General features: G+C 34.2%; 2 protein-coding genes, 1 long non-coding RNA gene and 1 pseudogene across 6 annotated transcripts; 2 read left to right on the top strand and 2 right to left on the bottom strand.

Annotated features, from left to right (window-relative positions):
• Nucleotides 1-2,185: 2,185 nt before the first annotated feature.
• LOC133794903 (pentatricopeptide repeat-containing protein At5g66520-like) lies at nt 2,186-4,816 on the top strand (annotated as a pseudogene).
• A 556-nt stretch (nt 4,817-5,372) lies between these two features.
• LOC133794877 (uncharacterized) lies at nt 5,373-14,078 on the top strand. 4 transcript variants are annotated; one of them, XM_062232322.1, is made up of 6 exons: nt 5,373-6,582; nt 6,973-7,130; nt 11,490-12,344; nt 12,423-13,160; nt 13,239-13,741; nt 13,823-14,078. In XM_062232322.1, exons 3-5 carry the CDS (start codon nt 11,490-11,492, stop codon nt 13,359-13,361), a joined length of 1,716 nt encoding a protein of 571 aa, XP_062088306.1. In that variant the 5' UTR covers nt 5,373-6,582; nt 6,973-7,130; the 3' UTR covers nt 13,362-13,741; nt 13,823-14,078. The 4 variants fall into 4 exon arrangements, with proteins under 4 accessions (XP_062088306.1, XP_062088298.1, XP_062088314.1 ...); XM_062232314.1 differs by having other exon boundaries at nt 6,986-7,130; XM_062232330.1 differs by having other exon boundaries at nt 6,996-7,130.
• A 374-nt stretch (nt 14,079-14,452) lies between these two features.
• On the bottom strand, nt 14,453-15,640 carry LOC133816962 (uncharacterized). Its single transcript, XM_062249322.1, has 3 exons — nt 15,586-15,640; nt 14,934-15,504; nt 14,453-14,816 (listed from the first exon to the last, which is right to left on the bottom strand). Exons 1-3 carry the CDS (start codon nt 15,638-15,640, stop codon nt 14,453-14,455), a joined length of 990 nt encoding a protein of 329 aa, XP_062105306.1.
• Nucleotides 15,641-16,662: 1,022 nt separating this feature from the next.
• Nucleotides 16,663-17,432, bottom strand: LOC133794909 (uncharacterized). The gene is made up of 2 exons (XR_009875332.1): nt 17,389-17,432; nt 16,663-16,899 (listed from the first exon to the last, which is right to left on the bottom strand). It is a non-coding gene; the product is annotated as an uncharacterized LOC133794909 (long non-coding RNA).
• Between the last annotated feature and the right edge of the window lie 2,342 nt (nt 17,433-19,774).

Below are 19,774 nucleotides of genomic sequence, written 5' to 3' on the forward strand. Positions count from 1 at the left end.
TCCGTATTTTAGTAGAAATTTAATTTCAGTTTCCATGTTGCAATTAGAACAAATTGTTATGACTTTCACAAGTTTTAATATATCTATTTCTTTCAATGGATCACAATTGTGTATTGCATGTTTGGAAAATAGGCTTTATATTCTGTGACCTAAGGAACCCCTCGCTCTTAATATTACTCAATTTTGATATACATATTCATATTGAATATTGATATTTAAGACGGGTCTATGAATATGAATAGTAGGTAAGATATATATGTACGTTTTGGGATAAAGTTTTTTTTTTATTGATAAATTTGTGTTAATATATTTTTTTATATGTTATTTAAGATTTATAGGATTTATATGTAACTATATATTTTTTTTTGTGTACAAGTTATATTAAGTATTAATGTGTTAATTTTCAGAGTCAATTATAGGTTTTTAAAGTTTTTATTTTTCTTTTTTAATGGCTGCAGGGATTTTTAAATAAAATTATGTTAGATATTAACAATCTCAAGTATTAATGGGTTAGCTTTAGATCCAAGTATTTAATTTATGTATTGTTAGCATGATTTGTTTGAGTATTATTTAATCTTGATAATTAATCTATTCAATCCTAAAATCTTATTAGTGCTTGTAGGTTTCCTTCATAGTTCTCTATCTATTATTTATTATTTTACTATTTTATATTGTGTTTGGTTATTAGTTTTAATATTTATTATCATAGCAATAATGGATTTATTTCTCTATTTACTATTTGATTGTGTGACTATTTCAAACTCACTAAATTCATAAACTAAAAACATTTAAACTATTTTTATTCAAATAGCATAATATATTAATTTACAATTGAATTTGTATACGACTAATAGAGTAAATCATAATTGAATTTGTATAAGATGCTATCTTGGGTTTTGTTGAACTTGACTGCACTGATTTGTAAATAAATACCTGATTGGAGAAAAAAAAAATTTATATAAGATGAATATGGTAATAACTACCTTGAATTTGTGACTCTCTGCCTGATTTGAAATAAAAATTTAATTTGAATAAGATGAATAGAGTAATTTGTTTAAAAAAATTTGAATTTGAATTATTTTTGTGTGTCAATTTACCTTGGAACTTTGTGTAGATTGACCACCTAATTTAAGAAAAAAATGGTTAGTAATCAATGTATGTTTATAAGGAATTTGAGACCTAATTATTTGAGAAAAAAATGGTTAGTAAATCAATGATGTATAATTATAAAGAATTTGAGATGAAATTTTGTGTCTATAAAATGAATATAGTAACTCAATTTGTATAAGATGCTATCTTGTGTTTTGTTAACTACTTGATTTGAGAAAAAAAATAAAATTTTTATAAGATGAATATCGTAATTTATAATTGAATTTGTATAAGATGGTACCTTGAATTTGTGACTCTGCCTAATTTGAGATAAAAATATATTTTGACTAAGATGAATAGAGTAATTCATAACTTAATAGAGTAATTTTAAAAAAAAAAATATGAATTTGCATTATTTTGGTGTGTCAATTTACCTTAGAACTTTGCATAGATTGACCACTTGATTTGAGAAAAAAATGATTAGTAAATCAATAATGTATGATTATAAAGAATTTGAGAAAAAATATTTAGTAAATCAATGAGGTGTGATTATAAAGAATTTGAGATGTAATTATTTGAGAAAAAAATGGTTAGTAAGTCAATGATGTATTATTATAAAGTATTTGAGATGTAATTTTGTGTGGCAAAAATGATTTACTTTTATTATGTTTTGTTGACGAATTTCAAGTTTTGTTGATGAACTCCAAGTATACAACATTGTCTCAAAATTGATGCTGTTTGGATAGAGAAATTCATTGGTATAATAACTCTTATACAAAAGCACGGTTAAATTTGAGATATTTTATAAAAGATTTAAACTTGATATTTATTTTTTGGGAATATCTCAACAAAATTGATTAAAAAAATCAAGCCCTAAAATAAAAATATCTAGTTTAACTTACATTTTTTCTAAATCAAAAAAATTAAATTAAATATCTAGTTATTATTTGAACTTTTAAATAAAAATATTAAATTCCACACATTTTAATTTAATCAATATTGTAAAGTATATGACACCTTAAATTGTTAAATAACATCACCTTACAATAAATAAAAGAGTTGATGAAAAAGAAAAGTATTTTATCTTTGTCAAAAAGTAAAAGTAAAAAATTTTCTTTCTATCTTCCCTTCCTACTTTTCAGTCAAAAACAAATGGAATGAAATGAAACGGTGGGGTTTGGACAAACCTGAAGGATTTATTAATTTGTTAGTTTTTCCGATCTCCCTCTCAAACTTCATCAATTGATTCTAAACCTAGTTTCCATTTTTCTGCCAACTTTAGAACTCAAGCCAAGCTAGCAAACTTATGCTTAACTTTGGTGTGATCAAACCAACAAATAACTGGCCACCATATTTATCTCTTTCTTATCAATGGTTTTTTTTTCCTAAACGAAGATCAACTAGAGCCCATTCATGCAGAAAACTAGTACTAAAAAAAATACCATTAAGGGACTTCATTTTCTATGGAGCATCACTTAGTTCTTTTTTCTCTTCACCTTCTCAAGCTATTCTTGTACTACTGATCCTATTTTTTTTATACATATATATTGTAATTAATTACCTCTACAATACCTATGTATTATTTTGTGAGTTGGTGCTTCTATATTTTTATTACCTGAATAATAACTTATTCCTATGTAGAGTCCCTGTCTTGAAACATATATAGTTGAAGCCACTAATGTTTGAGGGGCAGTCAAACCAATTAAATGCAAATACAATATTAAGAGTAGACATGCTAGCAGCAAGGTTAGATGGTATGTAGAAATTAAAACTGAATTTGTTATTTTTTTTAAGAAAGAAAAAACAGTATGTCTGTTTGCTTTCAATAGTTATCATATATTTCAGAAATTACGTACGTGATCCATATTTTCACTTCTTAGCATCCAAGTGATTCAAAATCATTAATGATTTAACTTATTAGCGGACTTATTGATATTCATATAATATTTCATTCACAGATGACACTAGTTCCAGAACTCAACAATGTTATAATCAGAATAATCTCTTTCCTAAACAACTCAGCTTCACACAATCAAATCTGCCAAGCCCAGGCTCAACTCATTCTCCAAAACCTTGTAGGTGACTCCACCATTGGTTCCCACTTCATCACTGCCTGCCAATCTCTTGGCCTCTTGGATTTTGCCCATCTTTTTCACTTCACCCAAATTCGTAGACCCCATGTTTTTATTTGCAATTCTCTCATCAGGGTCTTTTCTCATTCAGATAATTCCCATGCCCCACTCTCTATATACCTTCACATGCTCAGAAACTCAACTATTCCTAACAATTTCACTTACCCTTTTCTTCTTAAATCTTTGTCTGACTTTCGTGAGTTTAAACAAGTGGAGTGTCCGTACGCACGTCATAAAATTGGGCCATCTTAATGACATTTACGTGCTGAATTCTCTACATGACGCCTATGCGTCAGCTGGCCATATTTACTTGTGTCGGAAGCTGAAATGCCCCAAAGAGATGTTGTTTCTTGGACGGTTTTGATCATGGGGCATCGGAATGCTAGGAAGTATGATGGTGCATTAATTGCTTTTGAGCAGATGCAGTATGCTAGTGTTATCCCGAATCATGTAACCATGGTCGATGCCTTGGCTGCGTGTGCTAATTCTGTGGCCCTTGAAATGGGAGTTTGGATACATGACTTTATAAAAAGAAACAAGTGGGACATGGATGTGATTTTGGGGACTTCCTTAATCGATATGTATGGGAAATGCGGTAGGATTGAAGAGGGTTTGGCTGTTTTCAGAAGGATAAAGAAAAATAATACCTTCACGTGGAATGCTATTATTCAAGGTCTAGCTCTTGCTAAGAGTGGAGATGAGGTTGTGTGGTGGTTTAACAGAATGGAGCAAGAAGGGGTTAAAGCAGATCAAGTAACATTGTTGGCGGTTCTTCTTGCATGTAGTCATGCGGGGTTTGTAAATACGGGCACACAATATTTCGTGCTATAGTTGATGGTAAATATCAATTTCCTCCTACTGTCAAACATTATGCGTGCATGGTTGACATCGTTGCGCGTGCTGGACATCTTGAAGAAGCTTTCAAGTTCTTAAATGAAATGCCTTATGAGCCTACGAAAGCTATATGGGGATCATTATTGGCAGGTGGTAAGGCTTATGGAAATTTAGACCTCAGTGAGTTTTTGCAGCTTGGAAGCTTTTTGAACTTGAGCCAGGCAATAGTGCTTACTGCGTAGTGCTCTCTAATTTGTATGCAGAGATGGGAAGATGGAATGAGGTTGAGAAAGTGAGGGAGATGATGAAAGACAGGTGTCTTAAGAAAGATTTGGGTTATAGTTCTGTAGAACTTGAGCACCACAAAGTAGTTGATTATTTAGTATCATAGTAATTACCTTTTGAATGTGATTACAGACACAAGAGCCATGAAAGAATGCACCATCACTGATTGTTTATCCGTGGTAGATTGAGTTGCACATCCTGAATGTTGAGAGGCTCAGATCGATTGGTGAGATTAACCACCTTAGCTTCGAATTCGGGACCAAGGCGTCCAAGAATATAGAGACAGAGATTGTCATCGGAAATCGATTCACCAGCTTCAGCTAGAGCATCAGCGTACTGTTTCATCTTCAAAATATACTCATCAATGGAAGATGAGCCTTTCTTTGTCGACTGAAGAAGTCCTTTGATCTGTAGAAGCCTAGCCTTGGATTTGGTGACAAATAGATGAGCAAAAACATTCTAGATCTCAGCAGAAGTTCGACAGTTGATCATGTGTCCAAGCATCACCTCAGTCACAGAAATCACCCAATGCATTAAGGAATTGATCAAAGTGAAGCCACTGGAAATAAGCAGGATTAGGAGCATTACCTACAAGAGTGATTGGTGGAGATTGTTAACCCTAATGTTAAATGATGGATAGTATCTGTGAATGTAAAATATATTGAATTTTCATGCTTTACAAGCTGGTAAGCACAAAAAATACAGGCAAGTGGTCAAATTTCGTAGTTGATTCGCTAGATGAGATAAGATAAGTGAATATTGTGTTGAGTGGACTACTGTTTATGCAAGAATCAGGCCACACATGTGATCTCTCTGTAAAGTAGGGGTCAGAACTAAAAAATTAGTGCACAGAAGAAAATCCTCAGTTACCCTCGAAAGGCCTATATGTAAGATCCAATATTTTTAGATTTTAGTCTATTGATATTGCATCAGCAACATACAGCTTATTTCAGATAATGTGTGCAGGGCATTAGTTACAGTCAAAGAGTCCAATATCAATATATATATTTATTCTTTTCGTGAGGCATAAAAACACAAATAAAGGACTTTGATAGTGTGCCACATTATTAAGTTCAAAGACCTTTTGCATATTCTCAAACTTGACAACATCTTGAATTAAATCTGTGTAACTTACAAGGTTAAAAATGGCTAACACAGACAATACACAAACTCAAAATGAGAATATGAGGTTGCATGAATTTGTGTAATTTCTAGATGAGATAAGATTATAGCCATTTTTGTACACTTTTTCAATCTAACGTCTTAACATTTTGAGTTGGATGCTTCTGTTTGGCTTGGCAATACTTCTATTGCCTGCGGTGTGTATATACTGTAGTACACTTAATTGAATTTGTTGTCTTTTGAATTTTTTTTGGTAGTTGATATTAGCACATGTATGCTTGGATACAGTTTGGTATTTTTGATTGATGATGTGAATGCAATGCCTAACGTTTTGGTATTAGTCAGATTCTTTAGACTTCATATGATTCACGTTTGAAATCACTAGGCCTTGATGCAATATCCAAAAGTTTTGGTAATTATAAGTTTATAACATTAAATCATACTTAATTTTGTAGTGAGTGGGTTTTCTTGATAGACATGCTATGGATATGATAGTGTGAAAATGCATATTCTTGTCTCTATAATATTTTATGAATCAGCAGGAGAGAACAATTTTGAAATTGAGTTGGCAGTGCGAGTTTGAGTTTGAGTTATTTCTGGGATTTCATGATGTGTTGAAAGTTGACCTTTAGATGACTTGGAATAACGTAGTAATCATTTCTTTTAATAATTTGTGTGTGTCTATATCTTCATGTGTGGATAATAAGATTTTGCCTATAAATTGTTTCAATTAGGTGTAGAAAACAAAATATAGAAGGGCAACCTGTTTTGCCCTTTTTCTCCTTCTCATAGATAGTTAGGTAGGTAGGAGCTGAGGGCTTGGCATATAATTAGGTATAGAAAAATTAAATACAATAGGGCATCCCATGTTGCCTTTTCCTGCTCCAAGTTATGTCAAAATGTTTCTGGAATTGAAATGTTCATTTCTCAGTTACACTACAGGCTCAGTCTTGTTCCAATTCTACTCAACAGTTTCTTAAGAGTGAAAATCTGCAGTTTAATCGGAAAAAGAATGAGGCTTGTGGGACTGACAGGTGGAATTTCCTCTGGCAAGAGCACTGTTTCCAATCTCTTCAAAGCTCATGGCATTCCAGTTGTTGATGCTGATGTTGTTGCTCGGGTATGCTTCTTATATTATTAATTCAAATTGCCTCTGTAGTATGCTTTTGTTTAATATAACAAAATTATAGCTTGATATCAATTAGTTCATTATTACATTCAGCAATATAAAGATGGAAAATTTGTGAAAACTTGGTATGAATTGCCTCTGTATATGCTTTTATTTAATGTAACAAAATTATAACTTGATATCAATTAGGTCGTCATAAAATTCAGCACTATAAAGATGGATTTTTTTTTTAAAACTTGGTAAGATTGTTTGTCATATTATTTATTTGGTTAGTAGAGTAACCTTGGAATTTAGAATTTCCTCATCATTATTTGCATGTATTTGTTCTTTTCAAAATATTGGAGCTTGTTTGCTATTTAGCTTCTGTTTCATGCATTGAAGTATATTGTTCAAGATGTTCAAAGGAAGGGCACTGGTGGCTGGAAAAAGGTAGTTTCAGCATTTGGAGAGGAAATTTTACAACCAGATGGAGAAGTAGACAGGCCTAGACTTGGCCAGATTGTATTTTCTGATCCAGGAAAGCGACAACTTCTCAACCGGTATGCATTTTTTTTTTGCTGGGTGAACCCCCTCGACGAGGGGGAAATCGGTATGCATATTTGAACACAGAAACAATTAATCTACATAAAAATCTAATTTTTATGGAGAAGTAAAAAAGGATTGGACCTTATACGAAATGGCTTCTATGGTGTTTTTAAGGTAAAAGTTGAGTGGAATAAAGATAAAAATGGATGGTTTGATGTCTTTGGGTAATCTGTCTTGTATAGAAAATTCTAATTCAATTTGGTCTTTGGGTAATCTGTCTTGTATAGAAAATTCTAATTCAATTTGGTCTTTCTTTTAGATTTATTTTTTTATAGGAAGCTGAAAGGTGATATTAATAAAGTTGACGGGGCATCATTTATATTTACAACTTAGAATGCCAGTATGAGGTACTGTATACTAAAACATCTATACAAATACTAATAAAACATAGGACAATTATGGGTAGGACAATTATGGGTAACACATGAATTAACCCTATTCAGCCCTATATTTATAATACCCTTAGTTAAAGTTTTTTACATTTTTCACTCTTTAAAACAAAATTACCTTTTGTTAAACAAATAAACTATTTCAGTTTCTTACTCTTCCCCCTTCCCATCTGTTGAAAACACCCTCTGTTGCGAAAGTTATAGCAATTAAAATACGCAAGTATACGTAGTCGCACAAGTAATATAATGATAAATGAGTATCGTCTCCACAGGGATTTTAAACTAAATAATTGCAAAATCAACTAAAAACAATTCAAAAAGACAATAACCAATTCAAGGGAATAATGGGTAAATGAATCTTGAATTAAAAGTAAATATGCAGAATTAATTAAACTAAAATAATGGAACCAAGAGAAATCAAGTTTGAGAGAAAATCTATGTGAACAAGTAGATCTGGGTGGTTAATCCCCCTATAATTTCTTCCTAGTTGTTATAGCATAAGTTCAGCAATGGCTCAGCAATTACATCCAGAGTTAACAGATTTCAAAAACCCCCAGTAAGTCTTTTCCAAAACCCACTGTATAATGCTTACAACCCTCTCAACACACTCCTGTATTAAACCAGATTGCAAACAGTCTATTAAGCATCAAATCTTGTGTTATACAAGGCAGCAAAATATCCCTATTTCACCACTAAAATTTACCTACAAATAGGCAAGTTTCTTGCATCAATTAAATGGGTTCAGCTAGCTTAAGTTTTTCCAAACTTAGATCTAGCTCAGTAATTGTTAATTATGGCCAGTAAATAACAATCAATAGCAGTAGTCACACTTAATTGAACAAGGATACAATTACTTTAACCATGCATCAAAACATTAATTCATATTGTAGGGTTCATAACCACCCAAACCTCTAAGGATTAGTTCATGTCTGAAATGAAAAGTACAAAGCCAGTAGCAAATAGAATATCCATAGAGTTGTTCACAGTTGAAATGGAGAGAAAATTTAATACAAAATTAAAAGGAAGAAGGAAAGAGTAGAATGAATTGATGAGCTCAAGTCCTCCTAGGCGTCTGCCGTGGTCCTCTTCCCTTTTTGGTATTTTCTCTCTGTTTTCTTCAGCTCTCCTCTGTACTTCTTTTTTTTTCTTCAAATGGTGATGAATTTCTTTCAGAATAATGGTTCCCTTATGTTGCGGCTGCCCCCTCCTTTTTAGGGTACTTTGCTTTACCCTAATAGGAAAGTCAATTCCCACCTTGTCCTCAAAATGCCACATCACCCAGCTGACTTAAGTTATTAAAATTCTAGCCACATAGGCGCTGATTTCAATCATTAAGTCCAGCTGTCTTTTAGCCACGTCACCTGCCTGATTCTTGAATTGCTGAGTGGTGATGCTACAGCATTGAAGTAGCAACACGCCCCTTTCAGAATTCATTTTTCCCTTTTGCTTCCAGCAGTTCCCTTTCACATATTTTGTAAGCTTCCTTTCCTGATTAATACAACACAGTAATTTACATAAAAACACTGAAAAATATTACAATACAATACAAACTCTTACCCAGACTCACTACCTAGAATAACACACTAAAACTGACAAAATTACATGAAATAAGGACTCATTACTCTTTTTAATTTTGAAAAGCAAGTTCAAAGATTATAAAAATAACTCTAAATCCTAGAGTTATCACCCTCCCTCCCAAACCCAGATTTCTTCCCGTCGAAGCTGCGGTGGTACTCCGGCCAGCACCCACCTCGTCCCTCCTCCCAGTTGCGTCATCATCTCCACAGCCACCAGCCCCTTTTACACTCTTGGTCCCGACCCCACGAACCCATCCCCTCCGCTTGGTCCCGACCCCGAACCCACCCACATTGCTGCCTTGCCGTGCTTCGCAGCCATATCGTCGAGCCCACGTCGCCGGAGCCCAAGGTTTACAACACCTAAGACCCCACACTCCCCTTGCAAGCCCGATACCCTAGCCCAAGGTATTGTTGTTGGGATCCCTTGTTGTTATTATGACTCCTTTGTTTATTTTGAATTTGTCATATTGATGCTTTGAGATTTGATGGTTGTGGTTGGAAACATGTTAGAAGAATGTAAGGTTTGGAATTTGGTTAAATTTCTAACTACTTGAGGCATGTTTTAATTGGGAAATAAGGAGTGAATTTAATGTGAATTTGGTGTGAAGTGAAGTTATTGTGAACCATATGTAATTTCAGTGTGAACAATGTGTGAAATTGGTGTGAACCATGTGTGATTGTGGTGTGAATTTAGTGTGAACCATGTGTGAAGTGAAGTTGTTGTGAACCATATGTAATTTCAGTGTGAACAATGTGTGAAATTGGTGTGAACCATGTGTGATTGTGGTGTGAACCATGTATGAAGTGAAGTTGGTGTGAACCATGTGTGATTTTAGTGTGAATAGTGTGTGAATTTGGTGTGAATAGTGTGTGAACAATGTGCGAACCATGTTCTGAAATTATGGTGAACAATGTGAGAATGATGTGCGAACCATGTGTGAATTTGGTGTGAATGGTGTGTGAACCATGTTCTGAACTTATGGTGAATAATGTGTGAATTATAAAAGGAAACTACACTAACTAACCCTATTAAAAGTGATTCTTGAACCTTTTCTTGATTATAATAAGCCATTATTAGTCTTATATTTCCTTGTAGTGAGGCAAGAGTATGATGAGAAACTTGTACTTACTGTCAATATCAAATTGTACTGTCTTATTTTGAAGTGTTGAAATAATTTCTAAGTGATGTGTATTATGGTATGGCCTCGGCTGAAATCATGAATATATATACATATATTTCTTTAATATAACCAAGAAATAAGCACTGGTTACATGAAAACTTATGATGTATAACTTATATTAGTGTCCAATCAGTGTCCAATCAAATGTAGATGGAATAATAGTAAATTTGAATTTAAAGATATTATAATAGCTTATGACAGCAAAATTATTGGTCTTTTAGATCAAGGAATCAAAACTACTGACTTTTCTTATTTAGGTAGCATTTTTAACTAAAATGTGGGGGATTTTTTTCAGTCAAACATGATAAATATTGTAAAAATTCGAAGAAAAAGTCTGTAACATAGATGTATATTGAATGAGCAAGTATTTCCATAGACCTATAAGGCTATAAAGTAGTTGGTACACGTTGGGTTGCAGAATTGGTTTGGCAATTATTTTCTGATGTGTTTTAATCATTACACCTCTGATGCAAATGATTGGCTGAGTTATGGAAAACTTGTATGGTAGATGGCTGGTGAAAAAGGTAGAGAATAGAGAAAAATAGAGAAGAGAAGCTCTGTAACTCTTTGAGAATAGCGAATTGAGATGGCAAGACTAGCAAAATGAACTTAGGAGACCTTTATGCTCTGAACTCCCCTGTGTTTTCTTTACTTTTCATTGCTGCAGTGTTTGGTATTTTGGTTTTGGTGTGATTTGGTTGCTGTAGAGATCTCTGAGAACATTTGAAGTCCTAATTTGGGTAGAAGAAGCCAAGTCAAATTCTGAAAAGGAGTTTCTAAACTAGTGTACATAAAATGTACCTCAATAGTAAATTTTTATATGACCCCACAAATGTATTACCGAAAATATATATTTTTACTCTTGTTGTAAAAGTTGTTTAAATGTGGAATGGATAAATCTTTGTCACTTTTATCTTATTAAGTTATGTGTGAATTGGGTGTGAATTAAGTGTGAATCAGGATTGAAATATGTGTGAATCGGGATTGAACTATGTGTGAACTAGGTGTGAACCAGGTGTCAATTATGTGTGAATTATGTGTGAGGTTGGTGTGAATTTGGGTGAGCTATGCGTGAACCATGTGTAAATAATGTGTGAACCGTATGTGAAGAAAGTGTGAATATATCTGAGTTATGTATTAAGCGCTTATTTAATTTACCTTTTCAGATGTCACTCCTCATGCTTCCTACTGAAAGGCATTATCCAGCAAAGGCTGCGTATAAGGGAGGGAGCATTATGAGTACAATAATAGCGAAGTTCAAGGCATTTGACTTGTTGGAACGAGCGAAACAGTCACCATTCAAGCAATTCTTCTTAGCTCCACCTCTACAATATTCTGGAGTTATTATTCACCAGTTACTGCTTACGAGAGTTGTTGGTAGAGGAAAGAACGAATACTGCTTGAATTTTAATATTTGTGGTCAGAATACAAGGTTTGGAATTAGTGAATTTGGTTTGATCACTGGATTGAATTGTGGAATTTCTCCGGATCAAGCAAAGTATAAAGAAATGACCAAGAGTAAAAGACTTCTCCAGAAATACTTGAACAATAAAGAATGTTTGTCTTCTGAAGAGTTGGAAGATGGATTCAAAAGGTGCGATGTGAAAGAAGACGTATGGAAATTAGGTCTATGTTTTTTGGTAGACTCTCTTTTATTACCTAGTGAACCAAAGAAGAAATGCTTTATTGATGTCCTTTCCATGGTGGAAAATGAAGATGACTTCTTCAACTATCCTTGGGGGAGATTATCGTACGAGAAGACATTATTCGGCTTGACAAAAGATATGGAAAGGCTAAGGAATAAGTACTTGAAGAATGTTGAGCAAAAGAGAAAAAGACCAGCACCTCAGTACACAATTTATGGTTATGCCATTGCTCTGCAATATTGGGCCTATGAAATTTTCACAAAGTTCTCTGCATTTGCTGATCAACAACCCCTTGCCTTTCCAAGAATGCTTAGCTGGTCAGCGCATAAAATGCTGAAAGAGAAAGATATTGAAGGTGTATTTAAGAAAAAAAGTGTAAGTCGTTAAGATTTTATTTGAGTTTGTGATTTATAAGTAATGTTTATACCTTATTAATTTATTATTTTGTTGCAGAATCTTGTGAAGGCCATGCTCAATCCAAGACCCGAAGAGAAAGAATTTCATGACTCTATTATTCAAGGACCAGATGAACTACTCATGGGACGTGTTATTAACTTTGTAGACGATGATGTGGAATTGGAGTTTGAAAGGGAAGAACATGAGGAATCTCCCACAAAGCCCGATGTAGTAGATGGGCATCGTCACGAGCAAGACAAGAAAGAGATACCAACTCCAATTAACACCCACCATGAAAAGTTGTTAGCTGATATTGACACTTTGAAAAGTAACCAACAAAGAATGGAGGAGAAGTTGGATTATCTAATTGAATTAGTGCTCTCGCAATGTAAATGTAGTGATTCTGAGGATTCATTATCAGATGAGCATCTTGCTTCACCACACCGTACATTTATTATGGAGCACGTTGTTGGAGAAGATAGCCCTAGCTGTAAAGTGGTATCTCCTGAAGATATGGCTGGGGTGGAATTCAAGAGAAGGAGGGTTCCAACGAAAAGAATTTTTGGTTCCGAGTTTACTGATCCAACTAAGAAGAAAAAGAAAGCAAAGACAATTGTAACTGATCCTTGTGAAATTAATCCCCTACAGCCATATGACGAAAAGCAAATGAGACGTTTTAAGAAATGGGTAATTGGTTTAAAAAAGAATGATAAGCCTATTTCTCTCTTGGCTGGTTCATGCACTGCGAAATGGTTTATTCAGCTACTTACACCACGTACATGGCTGGACGGACTGGTAAGACTACTGAAATAATTTTGTTTTTAAAATATATATAATTTGAATGTATATATACTTATAATATTTGGCATGCAGCACATTGATGCAGCTTTAGGATTGATGAAAGAACGAGTGTACACTTACAAGAAGACTTACTCCGAAAGATTCACCATCGTGGATTCTATGTTCCAACAGTTCTTCGAACCACATTGGGAATAATTCAACAAGAGGAAAATCAAATCAAGCTACATTTGGCCACAAGAAGTGCTTGATTACTTGGTAGGTGATGATAACAATTTCAAAAGGAGTTGGAAAGACATTGATGATGTGTTTACCCCAATTAATTTTTATGGGACACATTGGGTGTTGTTAGAGATATCATTGACAAGCTATCTTATAAAAGCTTATGACTCTGATATCACTGTGGTCTCCAACAAGAAGTTTGAGAATAAAATGAGTAGATGGGGAAAAATGCTACCATTTCTAATTCAATCCAGTGGGCTGTTAAGCCATAGGAAAGATGTCCAACTACAAGCAGAGAAAGTACGTTTTGAGTTCACAAGACTTGGCACAGAAAATGTGCCACAGACCAAAACGAGGTATAACTCTGTTAACCATATTTATATTGCAAATAATCACTATGGTCTTCCAATAATTAAAAAACTTTATTTCCTTTGTAGTGGCGATTGTGGGGTATATGTCATCAAACATCTGGAGTACTTGCTAGCCAAAAAACCGCTATCCGAAGTAAATGACGACAACATGGATTTTTTTAGAAAAAAGACTTGTGTAGATTTGTTTTACCATAACTTAAGACCATAGTTGTCTTTTATTTAAATATATGTATCTTACTTTTGAATGTCTGAAGAAACTATGTCAACTTCATCTCATTAAATGGTATTGAATGACTTCGTTTATTTCATCTTAATAGTGGAATGGATAAATCTTTGTCACTTTTATCTTATTAAGTTATGTGTGAATTGGGTGTGAATTAAGTGTGAATCAGGATTGAAATATGTGTGAATCAGGATTGAACTATGTGTGAATTAGGTGTGAACCGCGTGTGAAATATGTGTGAATAATGTGTGAACTATGTGTGAATTAGGTGTGAATTAAGTGTGAATATGAATTAGGTGTGTCTGAAACAACAAACTTTAACACAAAAAGTCGTATTACTGAACCAATCTAAAAATTCAAATTCCGCAATTTAAGAGTACAAAGTAAAACAATAAAAGTACAAACTAAGCATGTCTAGACGGCGGGGGACAAACAGTGGTGCACGTCACTCGATTGTGGCCCAGGACACCACATCAACTACATCTATGTTGTTTGCTATTCTTCTCACCCTTTGATAAACGTCGTTTCTTCTTTGGACGACCAGCCTTCTGCTTCACTAAAGGAGGAGCTATCATCATACTTCCTATGTCATTTGGTATCACCCAAGATTCTTCATTACCCAGTGTATATACAGATCCACCATAGGATGACAACCACGCTTCAACTGTGTAGAATATGGAGCATAAACTATATGGACTAATGACACGATCTCGAGCACCAGCTAGAGCGTGTTCACAAGGAAGACCTGTCAAATCAAATCTTCTACAACTACATGTTTTCCTCCTCAGGTCGACATCTCCATCAAGATCACCATCCAATATTGTTATTTCATACTGACTAGACGGAAAAGAGAACGAGGTAGTGGACTTGTCTGCTAACTTTCACAAATCAGCTTCCACTTCTGTGGCAAGAGGACTTGTAGCCGCTCATGCTGCAGTTCGACGCTCGAAAAACCATTTTTGTAAAGTGTGCCTCATAAATTCCATGAGATAAGTAATTGGCCACCCACGTGCCTCAGCAATGACATTGTTCCAGCTTTCGGCAATACCTGTAGTCATTAAATTATATCGATGACCAGGAAAGAAAGAACGAGCCCATTTTTCAAAACCCACTTGATTCTCTAAGTATTGAGCAATTGCAAGATCTTTGAATTTAATCTTCTCAAAATGGCGTAAAAACTCTCGCTTTTTATAAGCTTTCGCTGCAAGGAAGAATTCTTCATGACAATGGTCAATTTTGAACTTCGCACGGATATTCATGCTAACATGATGTATACAAGCACCATGGTGTGCCTCAGGAAAATTTTTAGTCAAGGCACTTGCTATACTAGTATGTCTATCAGACACGAATACTAGATTCTCCACTTCACCAATCGCTTCCTTCAACCTCAGTAGAAAATACAACCATGAGTCATTATTCTCTGAGTCAACTACTGAAAATTCAATTGGATATATTTGCTTGTTAGCATCTTGTCCCATGGCACATAACAAAGTACCTCCACACCGAGTAGTCAAGAAGGTTCCATCTACACATATAAATGGGTGAATATATGTTTTAAACCCCATTATAGAAACACCTAAGGCCATGAAGCAATATTTGAACCTACCTTCATTGTCCATCTGCAAATGAGTAACAGTTCCAGGATTTTTTTGTTCCATCATGTATAGAAATGAGGGAAGTTTCTGAAATGATGATTCTGGTGTACCTCTTATGTAAGCCAATGCATGCTCTCGACACCTCTAAGCTTTAGCATAGCTCATATGAACTCCATATGATAAACTCATATCTTTTACAATTGACCTTGGCTTGTAATTAACATCATCACCCTCAAATTTTCTCCTTATGACATGTCCAATAAGCCATGGGGATGCCTGACGGTGATCTTTATGTCGAACATCCAATGAGCATGTGTGTTCACCGAAAAATTTGCGAACCTCGAACATATTGGAATTAACCAATTTTGTAGCCCTCAACCTCCATTTGCATTTATCATCAACACATACTGTACACCATATATTTTTCGCAGACTTCTTTACTTTAAACTCAAAGTTTTTCTTTAATGCATAAAGATGGAGTTTCATCTTCAACTCTTGCTTGTTTTCAAATATTTGACCCTCTTTTATTTCCCACGAATTGATACTCGAAGAAGATGTCAGTAATTGAGCTGTTGAGGCTGAAGTATAGCCTTTTTCCCCTTGATTCAACAAAAGTGGAGTACTCCATAGATTATCTTCACCAACCTGTCTTACTTTACGACCTCTATTATTTGAGGAATCATGGCTCTTCAATACTTCATTGGAGGTTGACTGTTGTAAATTATGCTTCACAAGTACATCATTGCAGGTAGACCTATCAATATTTTCATTATCATCTGAGGTTAATGCATCATTATTATCATCATCACAACTGTCTTCATTGCCATCTGCATCATTATTATCACCATCACAACTGTCTTCATTGCCATCTGCATCATTATTATCATCATCACAACTGTCTTCATTGCCATCAATGCAAAAATCATCATTCACTTTGGTTTCAACTGGAGGAATAGTATACAACTCACGTGTTTTAGTAACCAAAGGATCGTTACTTCTCTTCTCTATAGTAGACACACATAGGGGTGTCCGATGATTAATAGATGTTCCTATCTCATCAAGAAAAAAAGCAACATCATCATCATTACTAATCAAAGATGGAGGGATACCTTTACTTCCAAAATGATAGATTACATTTAAGTCAAGATCAATACGAGACTTGTCAGCTCCGATTAAAGTATACAATTGATCAACAAGACTATTGTAAGTGATAGTCTTTGGCACCTTCATACCCTTGCTTTGTTTAGCACTAAATGACCAACCTTCGTTCAAAACTTGTTCCCACGATCCATTATATAACACCACAATATTTATATGTGTTTGACCTGTATAACATATGACAAAAGGTTCAAAATTCAAAGGTTATTAGGTAAAACTAGCCAAAAGAAACAAGAAATAAATGTGTGAAGCAAGCATGTGTGAACCAAGTGTGAAAAGTGTGTGAACAGTGTGTGAACCCAGTGTGAATTATGTGTGAACCAAGTGTGAATCATATGTGAACCAAATGTGAATCATGTGTTAAGTACTCGTGAACCAAGTCTGAACCAAGTATGAATCATGTGTGAACAAAGTGTGAATAATGTGTGAACAAAGTGTGAACGCAGTGACCTAAATTGCAAAAATGTGAACCAAGTGTGAACAAAGCGTGAATAATGTGTGAACAAAGTGACTTAAATCGCGAAAATCATTTAAAAATTCGTCATCTCAACATAAAATTATTTCTTTTCACAGATTTTTTAGTGTATAGTAGTTCCAAAATTCTATTTAAACTATTACACAAGACACCCATAACCTATAAATAAAAAAATACTTACTCATTATCAAATCAAATGTTCAATCTTCTTCAAGTTTGGGAGATGATTTTTATTTAATCTTATTCAACTTGGGTGAGAATAAAAGAGATGTGGGAGATAACGTCACTTTCTAAATCTTGGTGCGAAAAAATGGTGATGACCTTTGAGATTTGATGATTTGAGAGAGAATATGTGTTTGCTATATTTTGTGAGAGTAGATCATTTCTATGGCTGCTAGGTACGTGCAAGACAAACAAAAGAGAGAACAACTTAATATCTATTGAAGGGTATTAATGTCTTTTTAAGTGCCTATAAGGTCATTAATGTGAGAAACATTAATGAGGGGTTATGGTTATAAATATATGGTGAAAAAGGGTTAATTCATGGAGTTACCCATAGTAATTGTGTGTTAAACCAGCATAGTAGAAACACTAATAAAACATAGGACTACAGTAAATTACAGCCAAACTTGCCAATCCCACAAGAACATAGAAAATGGAAATTCTTTTAAATTTTTATACTAAATCCAAATAGCCACCCAATGTTTAGTCATATCCCAAGTAACTCCCACATCGTCTACATCATGAAAATTCTGGGATTTCTTTACAAGTCTTTTCGAGTTATTTTTCCTTCGCTGCTAAATTCATGCAGTTTATGAAAACTACTTAAACTAATAGCTTGTTGGTGGCTCTTTTTATAGGACACATCCCCTTGTTTAATTGATCAAATAAATGTTACTATTAGTCACCATATACACCAGTAGCTTGTAGTTTGACTGCCAGTTTAGAAGAAAAATGCTATAGATCTAGATTGTAATTGTAGGAAATTGTTGAGATTGTGTAACCACTTTCCAAAATCTTCATTTCGCCCATTTCTTCTGGGAGTTTCTTCCTCAATAATGTTAATGTGAATTGATTCAACATCCTTTAACAGGTGTTTTTCCCTAGGAAACAAATGGTTCGACTATATTGGTAACCATAAAGTGAACTAATGCTTATATGATTCTGACTAGTACAAGTCACATGTGTAAAATTTTGCCATTCGCTTTTTACTCAAAAGATGCTTAACATCGCCATAATTATCCTTGGTAATTTGTTACGAACAATTTGCCCATGATTCTTCGTACAACTTTTTAAGTTACTATTTTTCATTGTCTTGCAGCCTACTAGCGCCTTACATATCTTCATGCATATTCTGGGAAATTTTGAAGTTATGGATGAAGGGGACTAAGGTGATTGTTCTTGACATTCCTTTATTGTTTAAAGCCAAGATGGATAGGTAGTAGTATGGGTTGACCCTGGAACACAGCTCCAGCGACTCATGGCAAGAGATGGATCGAGTGAGGAGGATGCTTAGAACAGGATTAATGCTCAAATGTCACTAGATTTGAAAAGAAGAAAAGCAGACATAGTAATCGATAACACCAGATCACTAGATGAGTTGAATGAAGAATTTCAGAAAGTCCTATGTGAAGTCACAAAGCCCTTGACATGGACTGAATTTGGTCTTTCTAGGCAAGGAGCCTTGTCTGTTCTAATTTCCACTATTGTTGGTGTTACTTTTTGCAGAAATATTTTCAATAACAATTCAAGACTGTGACTAGCTGCTTAAGATTTTTATCCAAACCCATATCTGGTCGATGTCATATGAGTTTGTATGTTCGAGGTTCCGAACAGTTCCATGTATAAAACTGTTCAAGAAAGCTTTGCTAGTAGCAATTAATAATAAATTCTCTGTCTTGTGTTGCCTCATTGGTGTTCAGAATTTTCTTTAAGCTACTAGTTTGTTTGTATTTTTATTATGTTGGTTATAACTCATCATTCTATGTCTTCCAATATTAATTGTTCGACCTAATCCGTAGTGTATGAATCACCACTTTAAAGATTTTATGTTATATTTTATTTTTTTGTGTAGATAGTTTCTTTTAATTGGATGGTCATCAATGATTTACCCCTTTAATGATAACGGTTCTATTTCTTGTCCCAAGTGACAAGTATAGTCACAAGTCACTTTGGATATCATAAGAAAATGTTGACCACGTTTTTGGCCAACGACGTGTGAACGTCAAAAACGATAAAACCTTCAAGAGAAAATAAACGACACAAACGATTTTATAGTGGTTCAGTCCCAATGTGATGGTAATAGCCTAATCCACTTAGAGTTGTGATTATAGATCTACACTCAAGATCAGATGAACCTGAGTCAACTGAGTTTCTTCAGTGTAGATTACAAGAATACAAGAATTCTCTCAAATATAAGTACTCTCTCTCTCTAGAAAATTAAGATCAAAAGTTCAAAATTCCAAAAGTCCAAAAGTCCCTTTATGATGCCATAAGCCTTGTATTTATAGGCTCAGGATCGTACAGATGATATCCCCATAATCGGGATATTTTATTATTCTTATTAT

Source organism: Humulus lupulus, chromosome 1 (genome assembly GCF_963169125.1).
Source record: "Humulus lupulus chromosome 1, drHumLupu1.1, whole genome shotgun sequence".
Lineage (NCBI taxonomy): Eukaryota > Viridiplantae > Streptophyta > Magnoliopsida > Rosales > Cannabaceae > Humulus > Humulus lupulus.

Coding starts and splice junctions, on each gene's coding strand:
- LOC133794877 (XM_062232322.1), top strand. CDS start 11,490: ATGTCACTCCTCATGCTTCCTACTGAAAGGCATTATCCAGCAAAGGCT. Junction 12,345..12,422: donor GTGTATTTAAGAAAAAAAGT/GTAAGTCGTTAA, acceptor ATTTTGTTGCAG/AATCTTGTGAAGGCCATGCT. Junction 13,161..13,238: donor GTACATGGCTGGACGGACTG/GTAAGACTACTG, acceptor TTTGGCATGCAG/CACATTGATGCAGCTTTAGG.
- LOC133816962 (XM_062249322.1), bottom strand. CDS start 15,640: ATGATGGAACAAAAAAATCCTGGAACTGTTACTCATTTGCAGATGGAC. Junction 15,505..15,585: donor TTTGCAGATGGACAATGAAG/GTAGGTTCAAAT, acceptor TTATATGTGTAG/ATGGAACCTTCTTGACTACT. Junction 14,817..14,933: donor AGGCACACTTTACAAAAATG/GTTTTTCGAGCG, acceptor TTTTCCGTCTAG/TCAGTATGAAATAACAATAT.